Below are 21,552 nucleotides of genomic sequence, written 5' to 3'. Positions count from 1 at the left end.
TATGCAAATATTCTCTATATTGACTAATTTAGGAATGATGAAGAAGATTGTTGGGGGTGAGTTCACAGAGGAAGGAGGAAGGAATGATGATGAGGATTGTTGGGAGTGAGTTCACAGTTCACATCGGCTAATTTAGGGAATGATGATGAGGATTGTTGGAAGTAAGTTCACAGAAGATTGTTGGGAGTGAGTTCACCGTTCACATTGGCTCATTTAGGGAATGATCATGAGAATGGTTGGAAGTGAGTTCACAAAGGATTGTTGAGAGTGAGTCTCACATTGGCTAATTTAGGGAATGATCATGAAAATTGATAGGGAGTGAGTTCACATAGTATTGTTCGGAGTGAGTTCACATAGAATTGTTGGGAGTGAGTCTCACATTGACTAATTTAAGGAATGATTATGAGTTTATAAGTAAAGAAATACATTGGCAGAGGCCTTCTAGGAAAGCCCGAAGCAAAACAATATTTAAATATTTGATTTTTTTATTTTGAAAATAACTTTTTTTTCATCACCATTTTTTCTCTGCCTTTAATTTTCTTTACATATTTAATTTCTAATAAAAATTTAAAACAAGAATAAGTTTTAATTAAGAAGTATTTATTTTTTAGTTTAAAAAATTAAAGTTCGTTTTTAATAGTATAAAAATAAATAACAAAACTGAAAAAGAAAAGCTATAGATGGAAATTAGCTCGCCTTCTATTCAGCTTCCGTAAATAAATATAAATACCGTCTACGCCAAATTCAGCGCCCCCGTCTTTATTTATTAACTGCTTTAGTTCAAGGAGTGTCTCCGGCTGTTTCTTCTCCTCGTCGAAGATCATGGACTTCGAAGCTCAGGCTCAGGTACTTGTCTCTCTCCCTCTCTCGAGCGGGCGCGCTTTCTTGATATCGTTTGATCTGAAGATAAGATAGTTACAGAGACGGATTCACTTGTTTTACTCGAGATCTTTAAGAAATGTTGTATAATGATGGTTATACTTTTGGTTTTTTTTTTTTTTTTATATTGCTGAAGAGCTCGGACGGTTCGTCGACGTCTTCAAAGCTGGTTCTTTACTCTTTCTGGCAGAGCTCCTGCTCGTGGCGTGTTCGCTTTGCGTTGAATCTCAAAGGTCTTTCTTCTTCTTCTTCTTCTTCTTCTTTGAGTTTACTGGAAAATTCATCTGTGATTTTCAAGAACAGATTCTGATTTGTTTTGCAATGCACGGTTATCTTGTTTAAATTGAGTACTAAGCGGATATGAAGATTGTAATGGTAAATCAAATGAATCAAGAATTTGAGTTTGAAGAAGATCTGTCGTAATACGCACAGTGATGTTGTTTAAATTGATTCTTAGCTGAAATGTAGATTGTGATAGTAAAAATCAAATGAATGAAAGTTGTTGAACTTGATACTTCTATTAACTGAAGTGACTTTGCGGCTGTTGCTTAGGGCTTTCTTACGAGTACAGAGCAGTGAACCTTGGGAGAGGAGAGCAATTAAGTCCAGGTAGATCTCGACTTTGATGTGTTAGTGCGAATCGATAGAATCAAAACTGCTTAACGATTCTTTTTTTTCCTTCCGAGATGCAGATTTTGAGCGCCTAAATCCTCTCAAGTATGTTCCTGTATTAGTAGATGGTGCTGTGGTAGTTTCAGACTCTTTCGCGATTTTACTGGTTGGTATTAAGAGAAGGGGGATGACTTTGTTCGATTCCGTGACGAAAACATCGAACATCTGAATTGGCCGCAATGGCTCAGCAAATACCTGTTCAGAAGAGTTTGAATTCTCACGGACTTGAATCTACTAGTCATCATTTTTTTTCTCGTGCCTAGTTTTGATACTCTCTTGCTCGTATCCTAAATTATGCTTGTAACACTTGCAATTTATTGTTATTGTTTAGTATTTGGAAGAGAAATATCCACAGAAGGCGCTGCTGCCTGCTGATCTTCATTTAAAATCTCTGAATCTGCAAGTAAGATCAATACTGGCCAACAACAAATTGAGACGCTTAAAAAGAGCTGTCTGGATCTATGTTTTGAGTCTATACTCGAAACATAGTTCAAATGACAGTGGATTAGCTAGCTTGCATCAATGGAATGATTACTTTTAGTTTTGTAGCCTGTTAACACTAGATCGCTATTAACTCTAGTGAAAATTGAGCAATAAAATCATCTGTAATTTCTTATTCTAAAAAACTTAAAAGAAAATCTATAATACACTGCCAATTAGAATTCACTTATACTTTAGTCTGGTTATATGTGTATCATTATGTTGACAAGAAAATCATTTTGCAGGTGGCAAGTATTGTCAGCTCAAGCATACAGCCTCTTATTATGTTGGGATTGCTGGTAGATTTTATTTGCATGGGATTTCTTTGGGCTTGCTGTGTTACAGATATATCTGAAGTTATTAAATTGTTTCTAGAAAACTATCGAGGAAAAATTTGGTCCAGAAGAGCAACTACCATGGGCTCAGACTAATATAGAAAAGGGTTTCAATGGTAAGTTTGTGAAGTTTTTCGGTGTTCATTGCTGTAATTATGCTTAGAAAAACGCACTGTTTAAAGAAATATTGAGTGCACTAATTATTATGTGTGCATGCAATTGTTATGGTCCTCAATTTTGCATCTGTTGTGTATTACAGCTCTAGAGAAACTGCTGAAGAATTTTTCTGCCCGATATGCGCTGGGAGAAGAAGTATATATGGCACGTTTCAAAATATTCTGGATTCTTTTGCTATTTAATATTTCATTTTTGAAGTCTTATCGTCATGATCTTAAATCTTAATCTTGTTTTGTCACATGCAGGCTGATGTATTTTTGGCTCCCCAAGTTTCAGTTGCTTTTGGGAGGTTCAACATTGACTCGGTATTGTATTTTTTCCATTCTTATTTATGAATCTCACCTCGCAATTATGTGGCATTCTGCTTACAGAAGTATCGAATACATATTACATCAACCTCCTTTTAAAAAAAAAGAGTATTATTAATATCAAAAATGAAAATGTCACTCAAGTAATTTCACATGATTGAAATTATGAAATAACTTTATTTTTGTTCTTTTTAACAAATCCACTATCCCTTGGGTTTGATGGAGGATGAAAGTCCCACGTCTGCTAACTTAGGGAATGATCACGAGTTTATAATAAAAGAATACTCTCTCCATTGGTACGAGGCCTTTTGGGAAGCCCAAAGCAAAGCTATGAGAGCTTATGCTCAAAGTAGACAATATCATACCATTGTGGAGAGTTGTATCCGTCTAACATGGTATCAGAGTCATGCCCTAAACTTAGTTGTGTCAATAGATTGGTAAATCTTATCTGATATACCATTGTGGAGAGTTGTGCTCGTTTAACATGGTATCAGAGTCATGCCCTAAACTTAGTCGTGTCAATAGATTGGTAAATCCTATCTAACAGGGTTAAGTCTTCGATAAGCACAGATAAGATAATTCATCTCTTGTCAGAGATTGAACTCATCGTTTGTTGCATTACATACAGACTTCCCATTAGATTTTATTTTATATTTTAATTATAGTTGAAAACTCATCTCTAGATGTTATAGGGTTATAAGACAATTAGACAAAACAAGCATGGTCCCGGAAACTCTCTCACTCATAACAAATTTCGGGCGTGTTGATAATGCAGTCCAAGTTCCCTACTTTAGCAAGGATTTATGAATCTTACAAGATGTTACCAGAATTCCAAGCCTCCTCACCAGAAAGGCAGCCCGACGCCCTTCACTAGTTCTGTCATCTCCACATGGTACTATTAAACATTTCACGGTTACTTCAATTATTGATGCTAAACTCCAGTCTCTTACATATTTCATTTAATTCTCTTTTTATAGGTCACAAGAGCTCTATTTTAACATTTAGCTATTCGTATCAACAGCTGCCCGTCTAGCTCAGTTGGTAGAGCGCAAGGCTCTTAACCTTGTGGTCGTGGGTTCGAGCCCCACGGTGGGCGGAAGGTCTCCTTTTTATGTAATTCGGTTTTGCCCTTTTTAAATTTTCATGCTAAATACTCTCTCCATTTCTTTCTTTATTTTTAAATTTTCATGCTAAATACTCTCTCCATTTCTTTCTTTATCCACTTAATTTTACTTTTAGGAGACCACACGGTTTTTGCTATGAAATTTGGTTGATCTGGTTATCAAAAAAATTACCCGTCTAGTTCAATGGGGAGATGGGCGAAGGTAATTTTTTTTTATTCCATATTATATTATATTCGGCTTTTTATGGTCTCTCCATTGATTGTTTCCTCTGAGATTTATTTTTTATTGCTTCTCTTTCTTTCTACAAATGAAGTATGAGAATACTCAAATTTATATTTGTGATATGTTCTTTGCTTTACTTTCGTTTTACAAATGAAGGACTTTATTGGAATTTCCTATTTTTAAATATCCTATACAAAAATTATGGGAAATAATGGAGTGAAAAAAAGTTTTGTGCCTTTTGATTTGGCAATTGATATCTCTCATTAGATAGTATGTAGTTGAGTTTGACTGAAATAGTGCACGATTAGATAATAGTTTGTCTGGCTAGTTTAAAGAATTGATGTTAAGAAATAATAAATAAGTATGCTGACTTGGTTTGGCCTAGGATTCATGTCAAAACTGCCCGTCTAGCTCAATTGGTAGAGCACAAGGCTCTTAACCTTGTGGTTGTGGGTTCGAACCCCACGGTGGTTTTTTTTGGTCTTTTAAAATTTTCATGCTAAATACACCCTACAATTTAATATTAGTACTAATATTCGATTTGGTCTTTTAAAATTTTCATGCTAAATACACCCGCCAGTTTCTTTCTGTATCTACTTAATTTTCTTTTTTTCTTTTTAGGAGGCCACAAGGTTTTGCTATTATCAAAATAATTACCAGTAGACGGGTGAAGGTAATTTTTTTAATTCCATATCATATTATATTCCGCCCTCTATGGTCTACTGATTTCTTTTCTGAGATTTGTTTTTGACTACTTGAATTTGAATTTGAATTTGAATTTGAATTTGAATTTGTGATATGTTCTTTAAGCTAAATGTTTTAGTTTGCTTCACTTTCATTTTACAAATGAAGGATTTCACTGGATTTTCCTATTTCTGAATATCCTATACAAAAACTATAGAAAACAACATACAGAAATGTCGTAAAACTATAATTTACAAAGTTTTGTGCTTAGTTGAGTTTGGCTGAAATAGTGCACCTTAGAGCTGTGTAATACTAAATTATAATTATTAGCACCAACTGCCCGTCTAGCTCAGTTGGTAGAGCGCAAGGCTCTTAACCTTGTGGTCGTGGGTTCGAACCCCACGGTGGGCGTAGATTTTTTTTTTTGTCGGTTTTGGAATTTTTTATTTAAATAAAATATCAGTTCATTAGAAACAAAAGTAATTTTCCATGCCACAAAATTCTGAAGAGACAAACATCTATGTTAGGTTAGATTGAGTGTTCATTTCCCCTCCTTGGGTTAGGTTGAGGCTTAATTAGAGAATAGTTTGGAGAGAACGGATGGATTGTTTACAGCTAACCATTAAATGGTAGTTGAGTGAAATATTAATGTAGTTGTGTTCCACAAAAACATTACTTGATTAGATAAAAATAGATTTCTGGTAGGTTTGAAAAATATTTCTAAAAAAGAACTTTTTAAGAGTAAGATTGGGCTATTAGCTTTGCTTGGGTTGCTTGAGTTCACATCAATTTAAGTCTTCATGGATTGGAAAGGTTTACAAATTTAATTCAAGACTATCAGATTAAATTGCCTCTCATGGTTTCATATTGGAAAATTCAGACATGTAAAACCATATTTATTTGTCTTGAAAGGAAAAAGAAAAAAAAAAAAAAACAGTTTTTACAAACTGGCCTAAATCTTTGAGTAGGCTTTGAAGGAACAACTATATGGTTTAATACCGTCATCTGTGAAGTCCCTCCGAAGAATTTAATTAATCATTTTTCTTTTTAAACAGAATTTTGTTTTCAATTTTTTAAAAAATTCACATTAAAATATTTTAACAAAACTACCTTTTTTAAAAAAAATTATTCTGTATTTGCTTTTTTGAAAGGGAAAAAAAAACAAAGTTAACTACTAGAAAATAGAAAAGTAGAAGATGAGGGAAAAGAAAGCATAATGTTTTAACCAAATCCACATCTAATTCTCTACACAAAAAGAAGAGCTACAAACCCTAATATAGCTTTTACACAAAGAAAACAAAGTACTGTGGGTATGAAAAGTGCAAACTCCAGAACCTAAATTCACTTCCAAGTAGAAAAAAAGACATGAAATAAATGAAGACAAACCCAATTTTTTTGAAAAATCTCTCAAATCACATAGAGCATCATCATCAACCGTCCCTTACTACAAAAGTCAGTAAATATATAATAATTATCCGATTGCTAACATCTCTTTTAATCACTTACTATTATTTTCCCGATTTATGTGTATCAAAAGGTCGATATTGTCAAAGAGGTCAAAATCGAACCTGTGTAAGAATCGACATCGACCACTGCCATTGGAACTTGTCGACTTTCCAGTATTGGGGTAGCCAAAGTTACGTTTAATCTTAGGCAACAAATCAACTCAGTGAGGGTGCTGCCCATAGCTTTACTTTCTTGTCCACACTCGCAGTAGCCAAAACCAATACTCTTTTACCTCCTGTTCCAAAACAACATATATTTTTTTTTATTGTAGATTTATCAAACACTCTCACCCAATAGGGTAAATTAGAAAAGCATAAAAGCATTTAAAAAGTTATAATAGCCGGTCAATATTGTTCTCTTGGGATTTCCCGATTGATGCGTATCAAAAGGTTCTTAAAATGCATCTGTTAGGGAGAGGTTTCCACACCCTTATAAAAATGTTTCGTTCTTCTCTCCAACTGATGTGGGATCTCACAATCCACCCGCTTCGAGACCCAGCGTTCTCGCTGGCACTCGTTCCTCTCTTCAATCAATGTAGGATCTCACAGAAATCGTTTTATTAAGATTTCGAATTCAATAATTAATATCTTTTGCTTTTGTACAACATTTAAGATATGGTCAATATACGAATTAAAGTATCGTTTGATTGTCATCGTGAAACCAAAAGAATACATTTCTTTATAACTTTGTCTTTTATTCTCAAATCGCTATATATATATATATAGTGTTTATATTTTTGTAATTCTCTCGTTTTCGTACTTGTCAGATTATGAGATAATTAAGAAGAAATGGGAAGAAGTTTTACCTGATGGGATAGGCTTGGGTGCCCACGATATCCATGTAATGTCACCTGCATTAGGAATTGAAGCTTAGTATAGTATCCGGTCATCTGAAGGTTTCAAGTTTCAAAGAAATGAACTCCATTATGGAAAATATAACTAATTTTTAACTTATATTTGAGAATGCACTAAAGCCTGTGTACGGTACTTGAAAGGATATACAATATCTATTAACACAATGTTCTTAACTAGAAAGAAAAAATATAGTAACTAGCAAAAACGAACAACTCGTCCGGGTATATGTAAAACAACCTGACAGGCGACCGAAAATGGTAGGACTACCTATAACACAAGGCCTCGGATACTGTCACTTGATCAAGAAATCAGGTCATACTAACTAAAGTCTTCCGATCATAAATCCTGGATCTTTAGGTTGGTTCTTAAACTAAACTGATTCTAACTACTTGTAGCAGTACTAGTCAGAGGGTTAAACCATTTTTTAACGTGTCGGTGAACACCGTACAAATTTTGAAATTTATTTTTTGTTAGTCGTACTGGAAAATGTTCCCAAACAAGCATTTTTTTGTAGATAGATGGTGCAAAGTAAAAAATTAGTTATACATACCATCATGAGCTTTCTCAGCTGTGTCCAAAATCTTTCCAGTTTCAACACATAACCACTGCAGTGTGGAACCATGCGTTACTGCTAGTATCTTCCCATCGGGAGATATATTGAGACGATCATAATACAAGGTTGCCCCATTTGAATCATGTAATGGAATTGGGAACACCTTGAGAGTTTTTGGGTCCTCATCGAGATGGTACCGCACTTGAAAAACGAAAACAATGAAGTTATAGATAAAAGTAACATGTCAGTTGCTTAAAGTCGTCTAGTTATCCGGGTTAACATGAAACCGAAAAACATCACCAATCAATCAATTCAAGTTTTAATTCAAGCAAGAAGTAGAGCATCGTAGTTATAACAAAAACATGACTTATCATATGGCAAATTTTCAACTACAAATATAAGATACAGATCATAGGTCAGTCGGTAAGACCTGTCCATGATGATGATATATGTGTTTATGTGCAACGTTAGCAGATATTGTCCTTTTTGGGTTTTCCCTATTGGGCTTCCCCTCACGGTTTTAAAAACGTGTTTGTTAGAGAGAGGTTTCCACACCCTTATAAAGAATGCATCGTTCTACTCCCAACCGACGTGGGATCTCACATTATGCATATGCATATCAATTGCAACATTAACTGACCTCACTTTTTGTATTTGTTTCAAGGGAAAAAGACAATAATTATCTCAACAATGTCATCTACTCACCATAAACTTTCAACTACTTCATCAATTGCACCACAAACTTAAGTTAGCATTGAAAATTTAACCATAAAATTAAGAAGTGTTGCAAATTTTCTCCTTCTAACAAGTTCTCGTTCAAAAATTTTCTAACGCTCGTTTAATGAATTATATAAAGTATATGTATGACATAAAATTGATAAGATTTCAACAATGAAAAATATTGATATGAATCTACGTACCATTAATATTCCAAATTCTCATTGAACCATCCTTTGATGCAGTGATGATTTGCTCTGAGTTTGGAGTAAAACATAACCAAGTCACCGCACTCTTGACATCAGAAAGAAAATGTTAAGTGAGAATGAAGTTAAAATCATCAAGAAGATATATAAGTTTTCTATAAGATCAAACTAACTAAATCACATTATGAACTTCCAAAATATCTAAACAACAACCTTGTGTCCTTTCAGCTGCATAACCCTCAGAACCTCCTTAACTGAGCCATCTTTCGAGTAAACAACCTCCCATACCTGCCAAAAACAATATATTGATGAAAAAAACGTGAAAGTGTGGCCTTATTGATTGAATATATACGTAAAATCAAGTATTCATAAAGAAATACTAATATTGTGATGGTAGTTACTTCTTTTCCCAGTAAAATTGAAATGGCTTCAATAAATTAAAATATGATATAATGAGCTAGAATGACTATAACGCCAACTATAATTCATATTCACTTAGGACGTAAGAACATATGATATCAAGCTCAAGGTGAGATCCCACATCAATTGGAGAGGAGAACAAAACATTCTTTATAAAGGTGTGGAAACTTCTCCCTAGCATACGCGTTTTAGAAACCTCGAGGGGAAGCCAGAAAGGAAAAGCCCAAACAGGACAATATCTGTTAGCAGTGGGCTTGGGCCGTTACAAATGGTCTTTTAGAGTAAAACACCAGGCAATGTGCCAGCGAGGAGACTGAGCCCCGAAGGGAGCGAACACAACACAGTGTGCCAGCAAGGATGTTGGGTCCTCAAAGGGGGTAGATTGGGGGGGTCCCACATTGATTAGAGAAGGGAACGAGTGCCAGCAAGTACGTTGGGGCCCGAAGGGGGGTGGATTGGGGGGTCCCACATTGATTAGAGAAGGGAACGAGTGCTAGCAAGGACGTTGGGCCCTAAAGGGGGTGGATTTTGAGACACCACATCAGTTGGGAAGGAGAACAAAACATTCTTTACAAGGGCGTGAAAACTTTTCCCTAGCAGGCACGTTTTAAAAACCTTGAGGGGAAGCCCGAAAGGGAAAGTTCAAAGAGGATAATATCTGCTAGTGGTGGGCTAGGACCGTTACATAAAAGATGTCGCGCCACATAGAATTGTATCTCAAACTTGTGCTTTGATAATTTTTCCTTCAAAGGTACAACTCAATTTTCCACACGTGGGACAATAAATGAGATATACAAATGCCAGAATTAATCACCTTCACATCTGCAGTAAAAGCAGCTGCCGCAATAAAACGCCCATTTGGTGACAAAGTAGCCATGGTGTTTTTCAATTGATTTGTGTCAACATCACCCAGCAGCTTTCCCGTTTTTGCATGCCAGAGTCTAATATCAGTCCCTAGAAAGCATTTTCTTACATTAGTACTTCTGCATAAGACATAACTATGATGGAGAATGCAGAAAATCATTGAGAAGATTCGATCACACATTTTAACATTTTCAATTATTTTATCATGATTTAGCACATTGGCAGAATAATATTTTTAGAATTCTATTAGTACTCATGGATGCTATAGAAAGTTTGAAAAACAGCCCTCATGTTCCTCCAGAATTCTATGTATGACAAAAAACACATTCAACACTAATAATTTGTGGATCAATTTAACCACAACAATGATATAGATTTTTAAATCTCAAAAAACAGAAAGTGAAACAGACCATAAGGCGGAATAAAAGAAAGTAAAACATTATTCACACGCCTTCCGCTTGATTGTTGCATGGACAATGTTCACGTACCTTCTGAACAAGAAGCTACAATTGTACTCCCATCCGCACTGCCATAACTAGCAGTTGCACCTACTAAGGTCAGAACAGATTTTTTATCGTGCACCTTGTGATTTTCCCACTTGATTTCGGGAAGAGGGAGCTTAGTTTGCTGTTTGGTTTCATCTGAAGCTTTAGCTTTTTCTTCTCCATACATGTACAGAGAAGAACCAGAAAGACCTTGAGAAGATATAATGACTGAGGATGCATCATCACCAAATGCGACTGCAGTTGGATGACCTCCAGCAGGCACATTAATTCTCAAGAACCTGCAGAAATGTTAATGTTGTATAAATAATGAATTAAAATTCGAAGTATTCTTTATTAGTACTCGGAAAATATACTCATACAATACTGATTTGAAAAATGGGTTTACATACTTGAAACTTTTACTTGATGCATCATCCAGCTTAAATACCCTGATCATTCCATCACCACAGGCTGTTATAACAATATATCAGACAGGATCATGAATAAAAAAGGAGGAAAAAATCTTTAATAAATTATTCAGAAATGCATTGAAGTGAAACATTGATCAAACAATGTGTATTAATTATGATAATCCAGTTAGATAAATATTTTCATCTTAATGAATAGAAACTAAATTATACATTCTACTTCCAGAAACCAAAAACAAAGCCCCGATTGCTATAAATTTGGATGCCACAATTAAGAAATGAATTCCAACACCAATTATTGCCAAGTTCAGCAATAACAACAGGAAACAGAATAGCGTATCAGCTAAACTTTGTCTAAGAAAACAAAACCAAGGCACCAAAATTGACGACAGAAGTTGTTGGGCCTGCAAAATAACAAGAAACACATCTGCAGCTTTCAAAGCTGAAAACATACTGGAAAAATAAGCCTCCGAATTGCATTAGGATGTAATACCATTGGAAAATATGTTAATAACAAGTGAGGATGAAAATTTGAAATGAGCATCAAATCAGTATGAAGACACGATGCATGCGCTTAATATTAAAAAAACATTCCATGACACGTGCTTGATAGCAAATGAAACACATTGAATCCAGTTAATGAACTAGAAAAGTATACATACGCAAACTACATATGTTTAGTCTAATAAAGGCTTGCTAGGAAAATGATTTTACTGAGGGAATTTAAGTTGGAAATTCTTGAGCCATGAACATAAATAAAATGGAGGCGGGGGACAAGATTCACATTCTAACAGCCTTAGTTAAATAGTTTTCCCTTTCCATCACATGGCATATTAACAATGGCAGCAAGAGGTAATATCATATAGAAAAACCGTTTGAGATAGCAGGATGAACCACGTTACCAGTCGCTAAACTACTTCCATCTGAGGAAAAGCATAATCCAGTTACAGAATCTCCATGGCCTTTTAATGTATTCAAATCCAACGGATGATGCTTCTTGTTTTGATCCTACATTCGACAAGCAAAAGAGGAAAAGCTGAGCGTAAGAGAAATACCAAAGCTGCTTCATAAGAAGCTAGAAATTAGTACTTTACTGCAACATTTCAATCCGAATACACCTTTATTTCTCTGCAGATGACATTAGGATTAAAAAATAAAAAAACAAAAAACATGCTGACCGTCATACAGCTTCTGAATCTAAACAGATCAAATGCAAGAAGGAAATAAACAACGTCATTGAACTCAATATAGCCTTAAGCTCGAGGTAGTTCATAAACAGCTATCAATGAATGTTTTACTGAAATGTTAGCAGATTCTCGTTATCAACCAGTAACAAGAAAGAGGAAGAACATTTTCGCCGCAGTTACCATGAAAAACCAGCAGAAAATCGTGATATGAATCTAGTACATTTCGTTAAACAAATAAGTTATGACTCAAAAAGAATTAGATGGCGATCATTTGAAATAATTCGCACGTCTCCAGCACAATTAGATCAAATCGGCGATATCAACGATGATCCATGAAGAATTCAAAATCCATTCCGCCGTACTAGCAGCATCAAAACTTATCACAAGATGAAGCAGCTAGACCTAGATAATCTAAAACATCAATTACGCACTGAACGATACAGTACAAAATTACAAGAATTCCGTTCTCATTTCATGCAATTTATCATGAACCTAATCGGACCTTATCGGAGGAGTGAGAGTGAGAGTGAGATTTGTAGTGAGACTTCTTAGTCTGAAGCGGCTTTTGGTGCTTCTTCGGATCCGATGGAAGCTCTGGATGGGAAATGGTTTGGACTTCGGATCTTCGTTTGCTAAAGTAATTTCTGAAGAAGATAACGGCAATTAGGGCGCCGATAATCACTGAAATAACCGGAATCAGCAGAGCAGAATCCATCGGTAAACACGCAGAGATGTGGCAACGGAGACGAAGACGAAGAAATTGGTGATGGACTTGAGAAAGGATGGTTGGAGTAAGAGGGGACGTATATATAGAGGAAGGTCAAATGAAGATTATCTGGGAAACAAATGATCGAATAAATCGAAAATATATTTTTTAATTATATTACGAGTTTTTTATTATTATTTTTTTTTTTTAAATTACGGTCTGAATTTTAAAAAATAGAATTAAAAATAAAAATTGACGAGTTTTCAATACTTAATTCTATCCTATTTATCCTTAAAATTAATAATATTCGATATTAATAAGTAGTGTATTTTTCTTTAAGATATTTGAATTTTTAATTACTTTTAATTATATATATATATATATATTTTTTATTTATAATTAAATTGCTTTTATTTGAAACAAATATCAAATATTCTAATAAAATAGTATTAAGCACAAGCAAATTAGTTTTTTTTTTTAAATAAATTTTAGAGGTGATCGTATAATTATTTTCTGTAATAAAAAATCCGACAAAACAATGTTGGGAGAAAGTAGGTTTATGTTTGAGCTCTGTAGAAAAGAAAGCAACGTGGACACGTCATTAAATGATAAATTGTAAAAATGAAAATTTTAGTTCGGTTTATTATCATACCTTCTATTTTGAATTAAAAAATATTTGTAAACGGCTAATATATTGTTGTGACTTGGAATTAAATGAAAGAATCTTATCAAGATCGATAAACAATATTTTGAAGTGATTTTGAATGTGACGACATGATTTAACCGTTAAAATTTATCTACAAGTCCTTAATCATTGATGAACAGTGCAAAAAAAATTCTAAAACACGTGAATCTAAGATCATAGATTGGGTGATAAAAAATCCGATAAATTAGGATTATGCGTACAAATACGGTTGAATCAGCTCGAAAATTGTATGACAACATTTTTAATCTTCTTTACAAGGGTAAAGAATGTTAACGCTACTTTTAAAATTTTATGAGTATTTTTTAAACATAGTACTAAAGTTGGGTATTTTTTATTTTTTTTCAAGTAGAAGGGTATTACTGGAATTTTATAAGTTTCTTGAGGATTTTTAAAATATCATTAAAATTTTAAGGATATTTTTTAATTTTTCATCCAAAACAAACGGTAAGAGTATTTTTATGTTTTTTTTTTAAATTTAAGGGTATTATTGAAGCGGGATAATTTAAGAGTATTTTTTAAAATAAATTACCAAGTATTTATATTAATTTAACTTTTTAATACATAAAAGAAAAAAATAATCATGAAAAATTTTATTTCATGCAAAACTCAAGTACTAAAATATCTTAGAGCCCTTTATACTAAAAATAGAATAATTATAATAATTTAATCAATCCTCCCCCATATTAAAAAACAAAGCATAATATAATATAATTAATTAAATTAATTAATCTGAAATATAATTTTTTAGATTTATAAAGAATAAAGAGAGACCTAGTTTACTTTAACTATTATCTAGGTACTTACGAATCTTAAAGACAATTAAAGGTTAAATTCCCCAAAATTGACCCAAATTAGGGAATAAAAATTTATTATTATTATTATTATTAAAAAAGCTCTCTTTTTTTTTTTTTTGGATTTGTTTATTTTTATAGAATAAAATGCTATTTTTATAGAAATTTCATATTAAATTCAATTGTTTTTTATTAGATAAAATTATGTATTACATAATATTAAATAAAACATGTTTTCAAAGTAATTAATAATAATTTATATTTAATTGGTAACTACATTTTTATAGTTTATAAAGTTTCAATGCTAATTCAATTTATAATTTTTATTTTATTAAATTCAAAATATTTTCAAAATTTATAGTTAATTGTGTAATTAAAAAAAAAAAAAAGAAGCAAAAGATTATTATTATTATTATTATTATCTCCACTTTTTCGCCGTGGAATCCAGAGCTCATCCCATCTTCTCCTCCGTCTAAATTCCGAGAAAGCGATACGCTAAATTCGATCCCTTCGCTCTTAAATTTGCAGTCTCCAAGAAAGCGAAACACTGAAAATCAACACGAAAATCGTCAGATTTTCAACCCATTTTCATTTTCATTTTCCTTTTTTTCTTTTTTCTTTCCCTAAAACTGGAGGAGCCCAGCTGATTTTTGGGTTCTCCCAGATCACGACGAGGGCTCCGTCGGAAATCGCCGTCGGAACCGCCGTGATTTGGCTTCGTAAACTTTCCGGCGACCTATTTGGGATCTTTTTCCCGAGTTATGCATAGATCTGAACCCGCCATGGCTTGGAACGTCTTTAAGTTCTGTACGGCCTTTCGAGGTCTCGGTTCGATCATGATCCTTTTGGTTCTTGGAGTTGTCGGTGTCACTTATTACGCCGTCGTTTTGACGAACTACGGCCCCGCTCTCTACGACGGCGGCCTCGATTCTCTCATTGCTCTCGCCGTTTTGATCTCCTTCCATTGTTTGGTAAGCTTCGCCTCAATTCGATTTAATTTTCATTTGTATTTCTCTGTTTGGAATTTGTAATTGCCTGATTGTTGTTCTTGTGCTGCTTTATAAATAACATAGCGCCTTGTTTGGCTTGTTCTCTGTCGTTTTTTCCCCCATTTTTACAATCTCTGTCGGACTAAATTTTACCGTCAATTTGTCTTTATTTATCTCGAATTCTCTCAGTTAAACATTTCTTAATCTGGAGTGTTCATTTGTGTGGTAAAGATCAAATTCATCATTCTCTTATCTAAAATTGCTTGTTCCTGTGGAAATTGGAATAATCTTTGATAATATTTCATTGTTCTGTTAAGTTTTGTGGATTGAAATTTAGACATTGAATTAGTGAATGAACGGATTAGATTTGAAGGAGTTGTTTGATTTTTAGAATTTGATTGAGGAGATATGAAGGGATTTGATGTTATGCAGTTGGTGATGCTGTTATGGAGTTACTTCTCTGTTGTTTTGACTGATCCGGGTTATGTACCGACCAATTGGAGGCCTGCTTTTGATGAAGAACGAGCCGAAGGCGACCCGTTAAATACAATGGAGTTTAGTATTTTGCATCCCGAGCTATCGAATCAACGAATACGATATTGTCGAAAATGCAATCACTTGAAACCACCCCGCTGCCATCACTGTTCTGTTTGTGAGTAGTGCACTTGTTTGTTACTTCATATTTGTATGTTAAGTTATCGAATAGTCTTACGCTGTCGACTATTTCGATGCGAGATTTACATTGTTCTTTGTTTAGGTGGGCGTTGCGTATTGAAGATGGATCATCACTGCGTGTGGGTCGTTAATTGTGTAGGAGCTTTGAATTACAAATACTTCCTTCTGTTTCTGGTATGTTTATTGCACTCGGAATTCGAAAAGATTTTTACGTTTTTCGGCATTGAAATATTCTTTCTGATGGCTGGGCAATGTTATTTCATTATCTAAGCACTTTATTAGTGAAATACGAGACTACTGTAACAGCCCAAGCCTACCGCTAGCAGATGTTGTCTTCTTTGGGCTTTTCCTTCCGGGCTTCTCCTTAAGGTTTTTAAAATTGTGAGGTTGACAGTGATACGTAACGGGCCAAAATGGACAATATCTGCTAGTGTGGGTTCGTATTTGTTACAAATGGTATCAGAGCCAAATACCGGGCAGTGTGCTAGCGAGGACGTTTGACCTTGAAAGGGGGGTGGATTGTGAGATCCCACGTTGACTGGAGAGAGGAATGAGTGCTAGCGAGGATGTTGGTCCTGAAGGGGAGGATTATGAGATCCCACATTGATTGGAGAGGGGAACGAGTGCCAACAAGGATGCTGGGCTCTGAAGGGGTGGATTGTAAGATCCCACATCGGTTGGAGAGGAGAACGAAACATTCTTTATAAAGGTGTGGAAACCTCTCCCTAGCAGCCGTGTTTTAAAAACCTTGAGGGGAAGCTTGAAAGGTTCTATAAAGAGGACAATATCTCTTAGTGTCGATAATACGTTGAGCTGTTACAAATACGATGCTAGAAATGGCTATTGACTCAAGTAAAACGTGTCGATAATACGAAATACTAGAAATGGTGAAGTCTGATCCAACAACGGTCTTTCTTCTATTACAATGAGATGTTCTTTAAGTTCAGATTATGATTTTTCAGTTTCGACTGATCTCGACGTTTCTTGATATCTAGAAAGAAGAAATTTAGTATTATCATTCCTTAATCTTTCTTCGATTCTCTTGCAGCTGTATACTTTTTTAGAGACGAGTCTCGTGACTTTGTCGTTGCTACCACACTTCATCACATTTTTCAGTGAAGGAGAGATACCCGGAACCCCTAGTACCCTTGCCACGACCTTTATCGCCTTTGGTAAGCTTAACAAGCATTCTCTAAACCCGTCAACTATTAGCTTTTTACGAGCTCGTGACTATCGCTTATTTGTTCAGTCTTGAATCTGGCATTCGCGTTGAGTGTTATGGGGTTCTTGATCATGCACATATCTTTGGTGGCTGCAAATACTACAACAATTGAGGTATTGTCTTTTGTACACTTAATTTGGGACATAGAAATATCCGAAAACCGAAATTTCGTCATCGGCTTCTCGTATGTTGAAACCAGGATGATTTGGATACTTCTAAATGCTAATGAAAACGTTTAAATCCAGGCTTATGAGAAAAAAACGACTCCTAAATGGCGATACGACCTTGGTCGGAGGAGAAACTTTGAACAGGTTCGTTAAACATTTTGAGTCATTTCAAAAGGTTAATATTGTGAAAACTTCGAACCGTACATCTCTAGCGATCTGATGTTCTGAAACTGCGTATATAGGTGTTCGGTATGGACAAACGCTACTGGTTGATCCCAGCTTATTCAGAAGAAGATTTACGACGAATGCCAGCACTCCAAGGTCTCGAATACCCGTCGAAGCCCGAGTTAGAATCACAAGAATTCTAGGAAGCCCTCAAGCAAACCCACGTAACTTAGTCGTCGTGCAAGGGAAATATGGAGTTCCCAGCCAAACCGAACACGATCCTCAACCCAATTCTAGCACAACAACATTCGTTCTCACACACGATAGAAAGGGAGAGGGGGAGAGGCATCGGACAATGAAGAACATCGACAGGCAGAACGTGAACAGGTTTTAAGGTAGTCGGGTTAGCTTGAGCTCAATACTTGTTCTAAAATAACATATTTTCGGGACGGTCGGTCGGAGAACCTCGAGAATTGGCGAAAATGGCAATGTTTCCAAATGTGCAAGAGGCTTTTCCCTGTAATCCTTTGTTTCTATAGTTGTTGATACCACGGGTGACCGGACAATCTCTGAGCCAGCATTCCGTTCTGGTCCGATTTTCGACTTAGGAAAATTAAAAAAAAAAAACATTTTTAAATCTAATAGAAAAAAGAAAATTTTCTAATTTATTTATTCATATTTAAAATAAAATAAAAATAATCTGAAGAAAAGAAAAAGTTGTACTTTAACCTGAAGGGCCTCGAAAGTAGTAAATTGCGCATATGCCCAAATTGTAGGGAAGAAAATTTTTCATATATGCCCTCAGAAGTATCAATTATATCAAATTTGGCCCACCTGATGTTTATCCCTATAAAGGAGGTGCCGAAAAGGAATTTGGGAAAGAAATGAGACCCTGCAAGTGTCAAATCTGGTCCTCCATGCTCACCAGTAGCTACCTACTGGCTACTATTTCGCCTGTTAATTTCAAGCCATTAATGCGTTTATTGGGTTTAGAACACGTGTTAATTATTGTTGAGGGGTATGTAACAGGCTAAAACTAACAATATCTTTAGTAGTAGACTTGAGTTAAAAATGGTATTAGAGAGCGTGGTGTGCCAGCAAGGACTATGACACTACAAATATCTATTAGTAATGGACTTGAGTTATAAATGGTATCAGAGCGAAGTCACTAGGTGGTGCCAGCAAGGACACTGGCCCTACAACATCTATCCGCAGTGGACTTGAGTTATAAATGATATCAGAGCAAAATCACTAGGCGATGTGTTAGCAAGAACACTATCCCTCAAGAGAGTGAATAGTGGGATCCCACATCACCAAGCGGTGTGCCAGCAAGGACATTGGAAATGTCTCCCAAGAAAGTGGATAGTGGAATCCCACATAACTGTAGTTGATTCTGCGTCACCAGGCGGTGTGTAGCGAGGACACTGATCCCAAAAAAGTAGATAGTGAGATCTGACAGTGATCACTTTAGATTCTAATAGTTTCTATTTCAAAATCGTATATACATGTCATTTACATTCATGAACATTATTTATTTAATAAAAGAAAAAGAAATAGAAAAGAAAGAGTAAAAAACTATCCCTCTCCTTCACGTCTCTACCACGCTGCCTTGCCCATCAAGACTTCATTCACGAAACACGTGTTCCTCTCCAGAACGTAGGTCGACACGTTTGATCCAACGGCCACCCTTCGCCGCCGAGTTCGAACCGACACCACCACCGCCACCGCCACCGCCACTGGGGCTTCCAATATGAGCAATTTCCAATCCTTTACCGACCGGCAAAAAAACCGACTTAACGACACGTGTCCCTCTCCGAAGCACTCCTTGCCATCTAAACCCCAAGACGTTTCCGTTTCGTTCCCATGCATTTTTACATACCAAAACTGCCCCTCTCTCACTCGGCTTCGCTTCCCTCAAAACCCTAACGAAATCCTTCCCCTTACAATCCGCCACTAGAAAATCCACCGCCGCTATCATCTCTGCCAACGCCTCCACATCTCCGACCACCACTTCCGGCGGCGATTCAACTCCAGCCTCCCGAATCGCCTTCACGTACTTCGATCTCGCCCGCTCGTCTGCAACGATGCAGAGATGACGCCCGCCGGTATGACCTGCAGCGATTGCAAGTCCGACGCTCGTGGCTACCGGACCGCCGTCCGACCAAGTCTCGACGATCAGCTTCGCGTTCCAACCGGCGGCCATGGCGGATAGAAGCTCCGGGACGCCGAATTCGCCGAAAATCTCGCACTGCAACAAATTGAAAAAAAAAAAAAAAAAAAAAGTAATTAGATCTGATTTAAATCTTTTATTTCATAGAAATTGAACGAAAAATCGAAATAAACTTACGGATTTGACTGTGTCCATATACGCTTTGGAAGCTCTCTCCGGTGACCAAACGAGCTTCATAATTTCTCAACTTTTTTTTTTTTTTTTCCGTTCGGTTCAGAGAAAAATGGCGTTTGGGGATTTTTTATGGACTTATAAATATATATATATATATATATATATATATATATATATATTTATATACAGAAAGAGAGAATTATGGTAGTGGGAGTTGACATTTGCAATACAGGCGATGAACCTAAAATTATTGTATTTATTTATTTGGAATTTTCTTGCTAAGGGTTTATTGACATATTTTGACTTTTACGGTATAAAAATATAGCGAGTTTGGAATTTTTTTTTAATTAATTTAAATTTTATTTTTCAAAAAGTTATTGTCAGGTGAACGTAATTCTTCCACAAACCAACCTAAATTTATTTTTTAAAAATTATAACTAAAAATTATATATATATATATATATATAATTTTTTAAAATTAGTTAACTTCAATTTATGTTCAATTAGTTAAAATTATAGACAAAAAATTAATAAAAATTCAAATTCCAATTCAAAAAAGGAAACCAAATCGATGTAATTATTTTTTTTTTACTTTCTTGTTGGACATAACAAATAAATAAATATATATATATATATAATTTTCATCCCGATAGTTATATGCTATAAGCGGTTGTTGTTGTCTTTTTGCTTACATCATATATAACACCAATTTCAATCTCTCAAATCTTGCTTTCAAAACTCTCTCTCAAAATCTCTCTGCTCCAGGTCTCTAAAACTTTTTTATTGAATCGGGACCAGAGTCGAACATACGTCGCTTGATCGTAGGCAACGCAAGAACAAATTGACTTAACTCACTTGTTGCTGGTAAGCTAGTGTCGTACAATCACAAGTTTGCCACCATAACAAGTGGGCATAACAAATTATTAATAAATAAAATATTCATTAAATAAATAAGAGTATTAGACTTGGTCTTAGTTTCCTAAATTAACTTTACTTTTTTTGGAATATAAATCCAATAGAATAAATTAATATTACAAAAAAAATTGAAAACTTGTTTTTGTTTCTGAATAAAACTCGAAAAAGAATTAAAAAAAATAATAATTAAAAAATTAAAAATAAAACAAAGGACAAGTCAAACATGTCTCTCGTACAAAACAACTCAAAACCGTTCTCCTAACTGCCCAAAAGTCTTCCAAAAAAAAAAAAAAAAAAAAAAAAAAAAAAAAAAAAAAAAAAAAAAAAAAAAAAAAAAAAAAAAAAAAAAAAAAAAAAAAAAAAAACCACAATGTTCCAAAATTATTAACAAAACAAATAACAAATCCAACAACTTCATGTTTTTTTTTAAGGTAATAGATAAGCTCTAATTTTATAATACATTAGTTAATTTCATGTGCCCTAATTTTTATTTTTGAATAATACTTTTGTAATAATTAACTAATTTTTAGTTTGATTAAAATTATTACTAACTATTTTTTTTTTCTCCGATCGTTTACTGATCAAGCCAATATTCGTAACGTTGAGCTACTAGAATCATCAAATCGACCTCTATAATTAGAACAAGTCAACTTTAGTTCTATTTTTTTCGCTCGAGAATAAATTTAAAAACCCATTATCTTAGCTGTTCGTAAATTTTTTATTTTCATATACGTAAATCGAGAAAGGACCCTAATCTATAAACTAAGAGCC

General features: G+C 34.7%; 4 protein-coding genes and 3 non-coding genes across 9 annotated transcripts; 5 read left to right on the top strand and 2 right to left on the bottom strand.

Moving 5' to 3' along the window:
* The first annotated feature begins 742 nt into the window (after positions 1-742).
* Positions 743-4,159, top strand: LOC111441820 (glutathione S-transferase zeta class-like). Of its 2 annotated transcripts, none has more exons than XM_023078964.1 (11): positions 743-846; positions 1,016-1,112; positions 1,432-1,488; positions 1,572-1,657; positions 1,883-1,954; positions 2,277-2,330; positions 2,407-2,482; positions 2,626-2,687; positions 2,789-2,848; positions 3,627-3,743; positions 3,873-4,159. In XM_023078964.1, the coding sequence occupies exons 1-10, from the start codon at positions 823-825 to the stop codon at positions 3,723-3,725; spliced, it is 687 nt and encodes a 228-aa protein (XP_022934732.1). In that variant the 5' UTR covers positions 743-822; the 3' UTR covers positions 3,726-3,743; positions 3,873-4,159. The 2 variants fall into 2 exon arrangements, with proteins under 2 accessions (XP_022934732.1, XP_022934723.1); XM_023078955.1 differs by having other exon boundaries at positions 3,829-4,159.
* On the top strand, positions 3,875-3,947 carry TRNAK-CUU. Its single transcript has one exon. It is a non-coding gene; the product is annotated as a tRNA-Lys (tRNA).
* A 439-nt stretch (positions 4,160-4,598) lies between the features above and the next one.
* Positions 4,599-4,671, top strand: TRNAK-CUU. Its single transcript has one exon. It is a non-coding gene; the product is annotated as a tRNA-Lys (tRNA).
* Positions 4,672-5,219: 548 nt separating this feature from the next.
* TRNAK-CUU lies at positions 5,220-5,292 on the top strand. Its single transcript has one exon. It is a non-coding gene; the product is annotated as a tRNA-Lys (tRNA).
* A 929-nt stretch (positions 5,293-6,221) lies between these two features.
* LOC111441804 (transducin beta-like protein 2) lies at positions 6,222-12,907 on the bottom strand. Of its 2 annotated transcripts, XR_002710234.1 has the most exons (11): positions 12,604-12,907; positions 11,817-11,922; positions 10,897-10,957; positions 10,490-10,785; positions 9,952-10,091; positions 8,931-9,005; positions 8,715-8,805; positions 7,792-7,995; positions 7,193-7,237; positions 6,450-6,622; positions 6,222-6,325 (listed from the first exon to the last, which is right to left on the bottom strand). XR_002710234.1 is itself a non-coding variant. In XM_023078925.1 (10 exons), exons 1-10 carry the CDS (start codon positions 12,814-12,816, stop codon positions 6,543-6,545), a joined length of 1,311 nt encoding a protein of 436 aa, XP_022934693.1. In that variant the 5' UTR covers positions 12,817-12,907; the 3' UTR covers positions 6,239-6,542. The 2 variants fall into 2 exon arrangements, 1 of the variants encoding a protein (XP_022934693.1); XM_023078925.1 differs by having other exon boundaries at positions 6,239-6,622.
* A 1,831-nt stretch (positions 12,908-14,738) lies between these two features.
* LOC111441811 (probable protein S-acyltransferase 14) lies at positions 14,739-18,088 on the top strand. The gene is made up of 7 exons (XM_023078942.1): positions 14,739-15,275; positions 15,726-15,945; positions 16,051-16,142; positions 17,017-17,140; positions 17,218-17,303; positions 17,436-17,501; positions 17,600-18,088. Exons 1-7 carry the CDS (start codon positions 15,066-15,068, stop codon positions 17,723-17,725), a joined length of 924 nt encoding a protein of 307 aa, XP_022934710.1. The 5' UTR covers positions 14,739-15,065; the 3' UTR covers positions 17,726-18,088.
* Positions 18,089-18,988: 900 nt separating this feature from the next.
* LOC111441830 lies at positions 18,989-19,989 on the bottom strand. The gene is made up of 2 exons (XM_023078977.1): positions 19,870-19,989; positions 18,989-19,770 (listed from the first exon to the last, which is right to left on the bottom strand). The coding sequence occupies exons 1-2, from the start codon at positions 19,927-19,929 to the stop codon at positions 19,147-19,149; spliced, it is 684 nt and encodes a 227-aa protein (XP_022934745.1). The 5' UTR covers positions 19,930-19,989; the 3' UTR covers positions 18,989-19,146.
* Positions 19,990-21,552: the final 1,563 nt, after the last annotated feature.

The sequence above is a fragment of the Cucurbita moschata genome, unplaced genomic scaffold (genome assembly GCF_002738365.1).
Source record: "Cucurbita moschata cultivar Rifu unplaced genomic scaffold, Cmos_1.0 Cmo_Scf00001, whole genome shotgun sequence".
NCBI lineage: Eukaryota > Viridiplantae > Streptophyta > Magnoliopsida > Cucurbitales > Cucurbitaceae > Cucurbita > Cucurbita moschata.
Note: the sequence above shows the minus strand (reverse complement) of the source record. Positions and strands in the feature narration are given on the sequence as shown.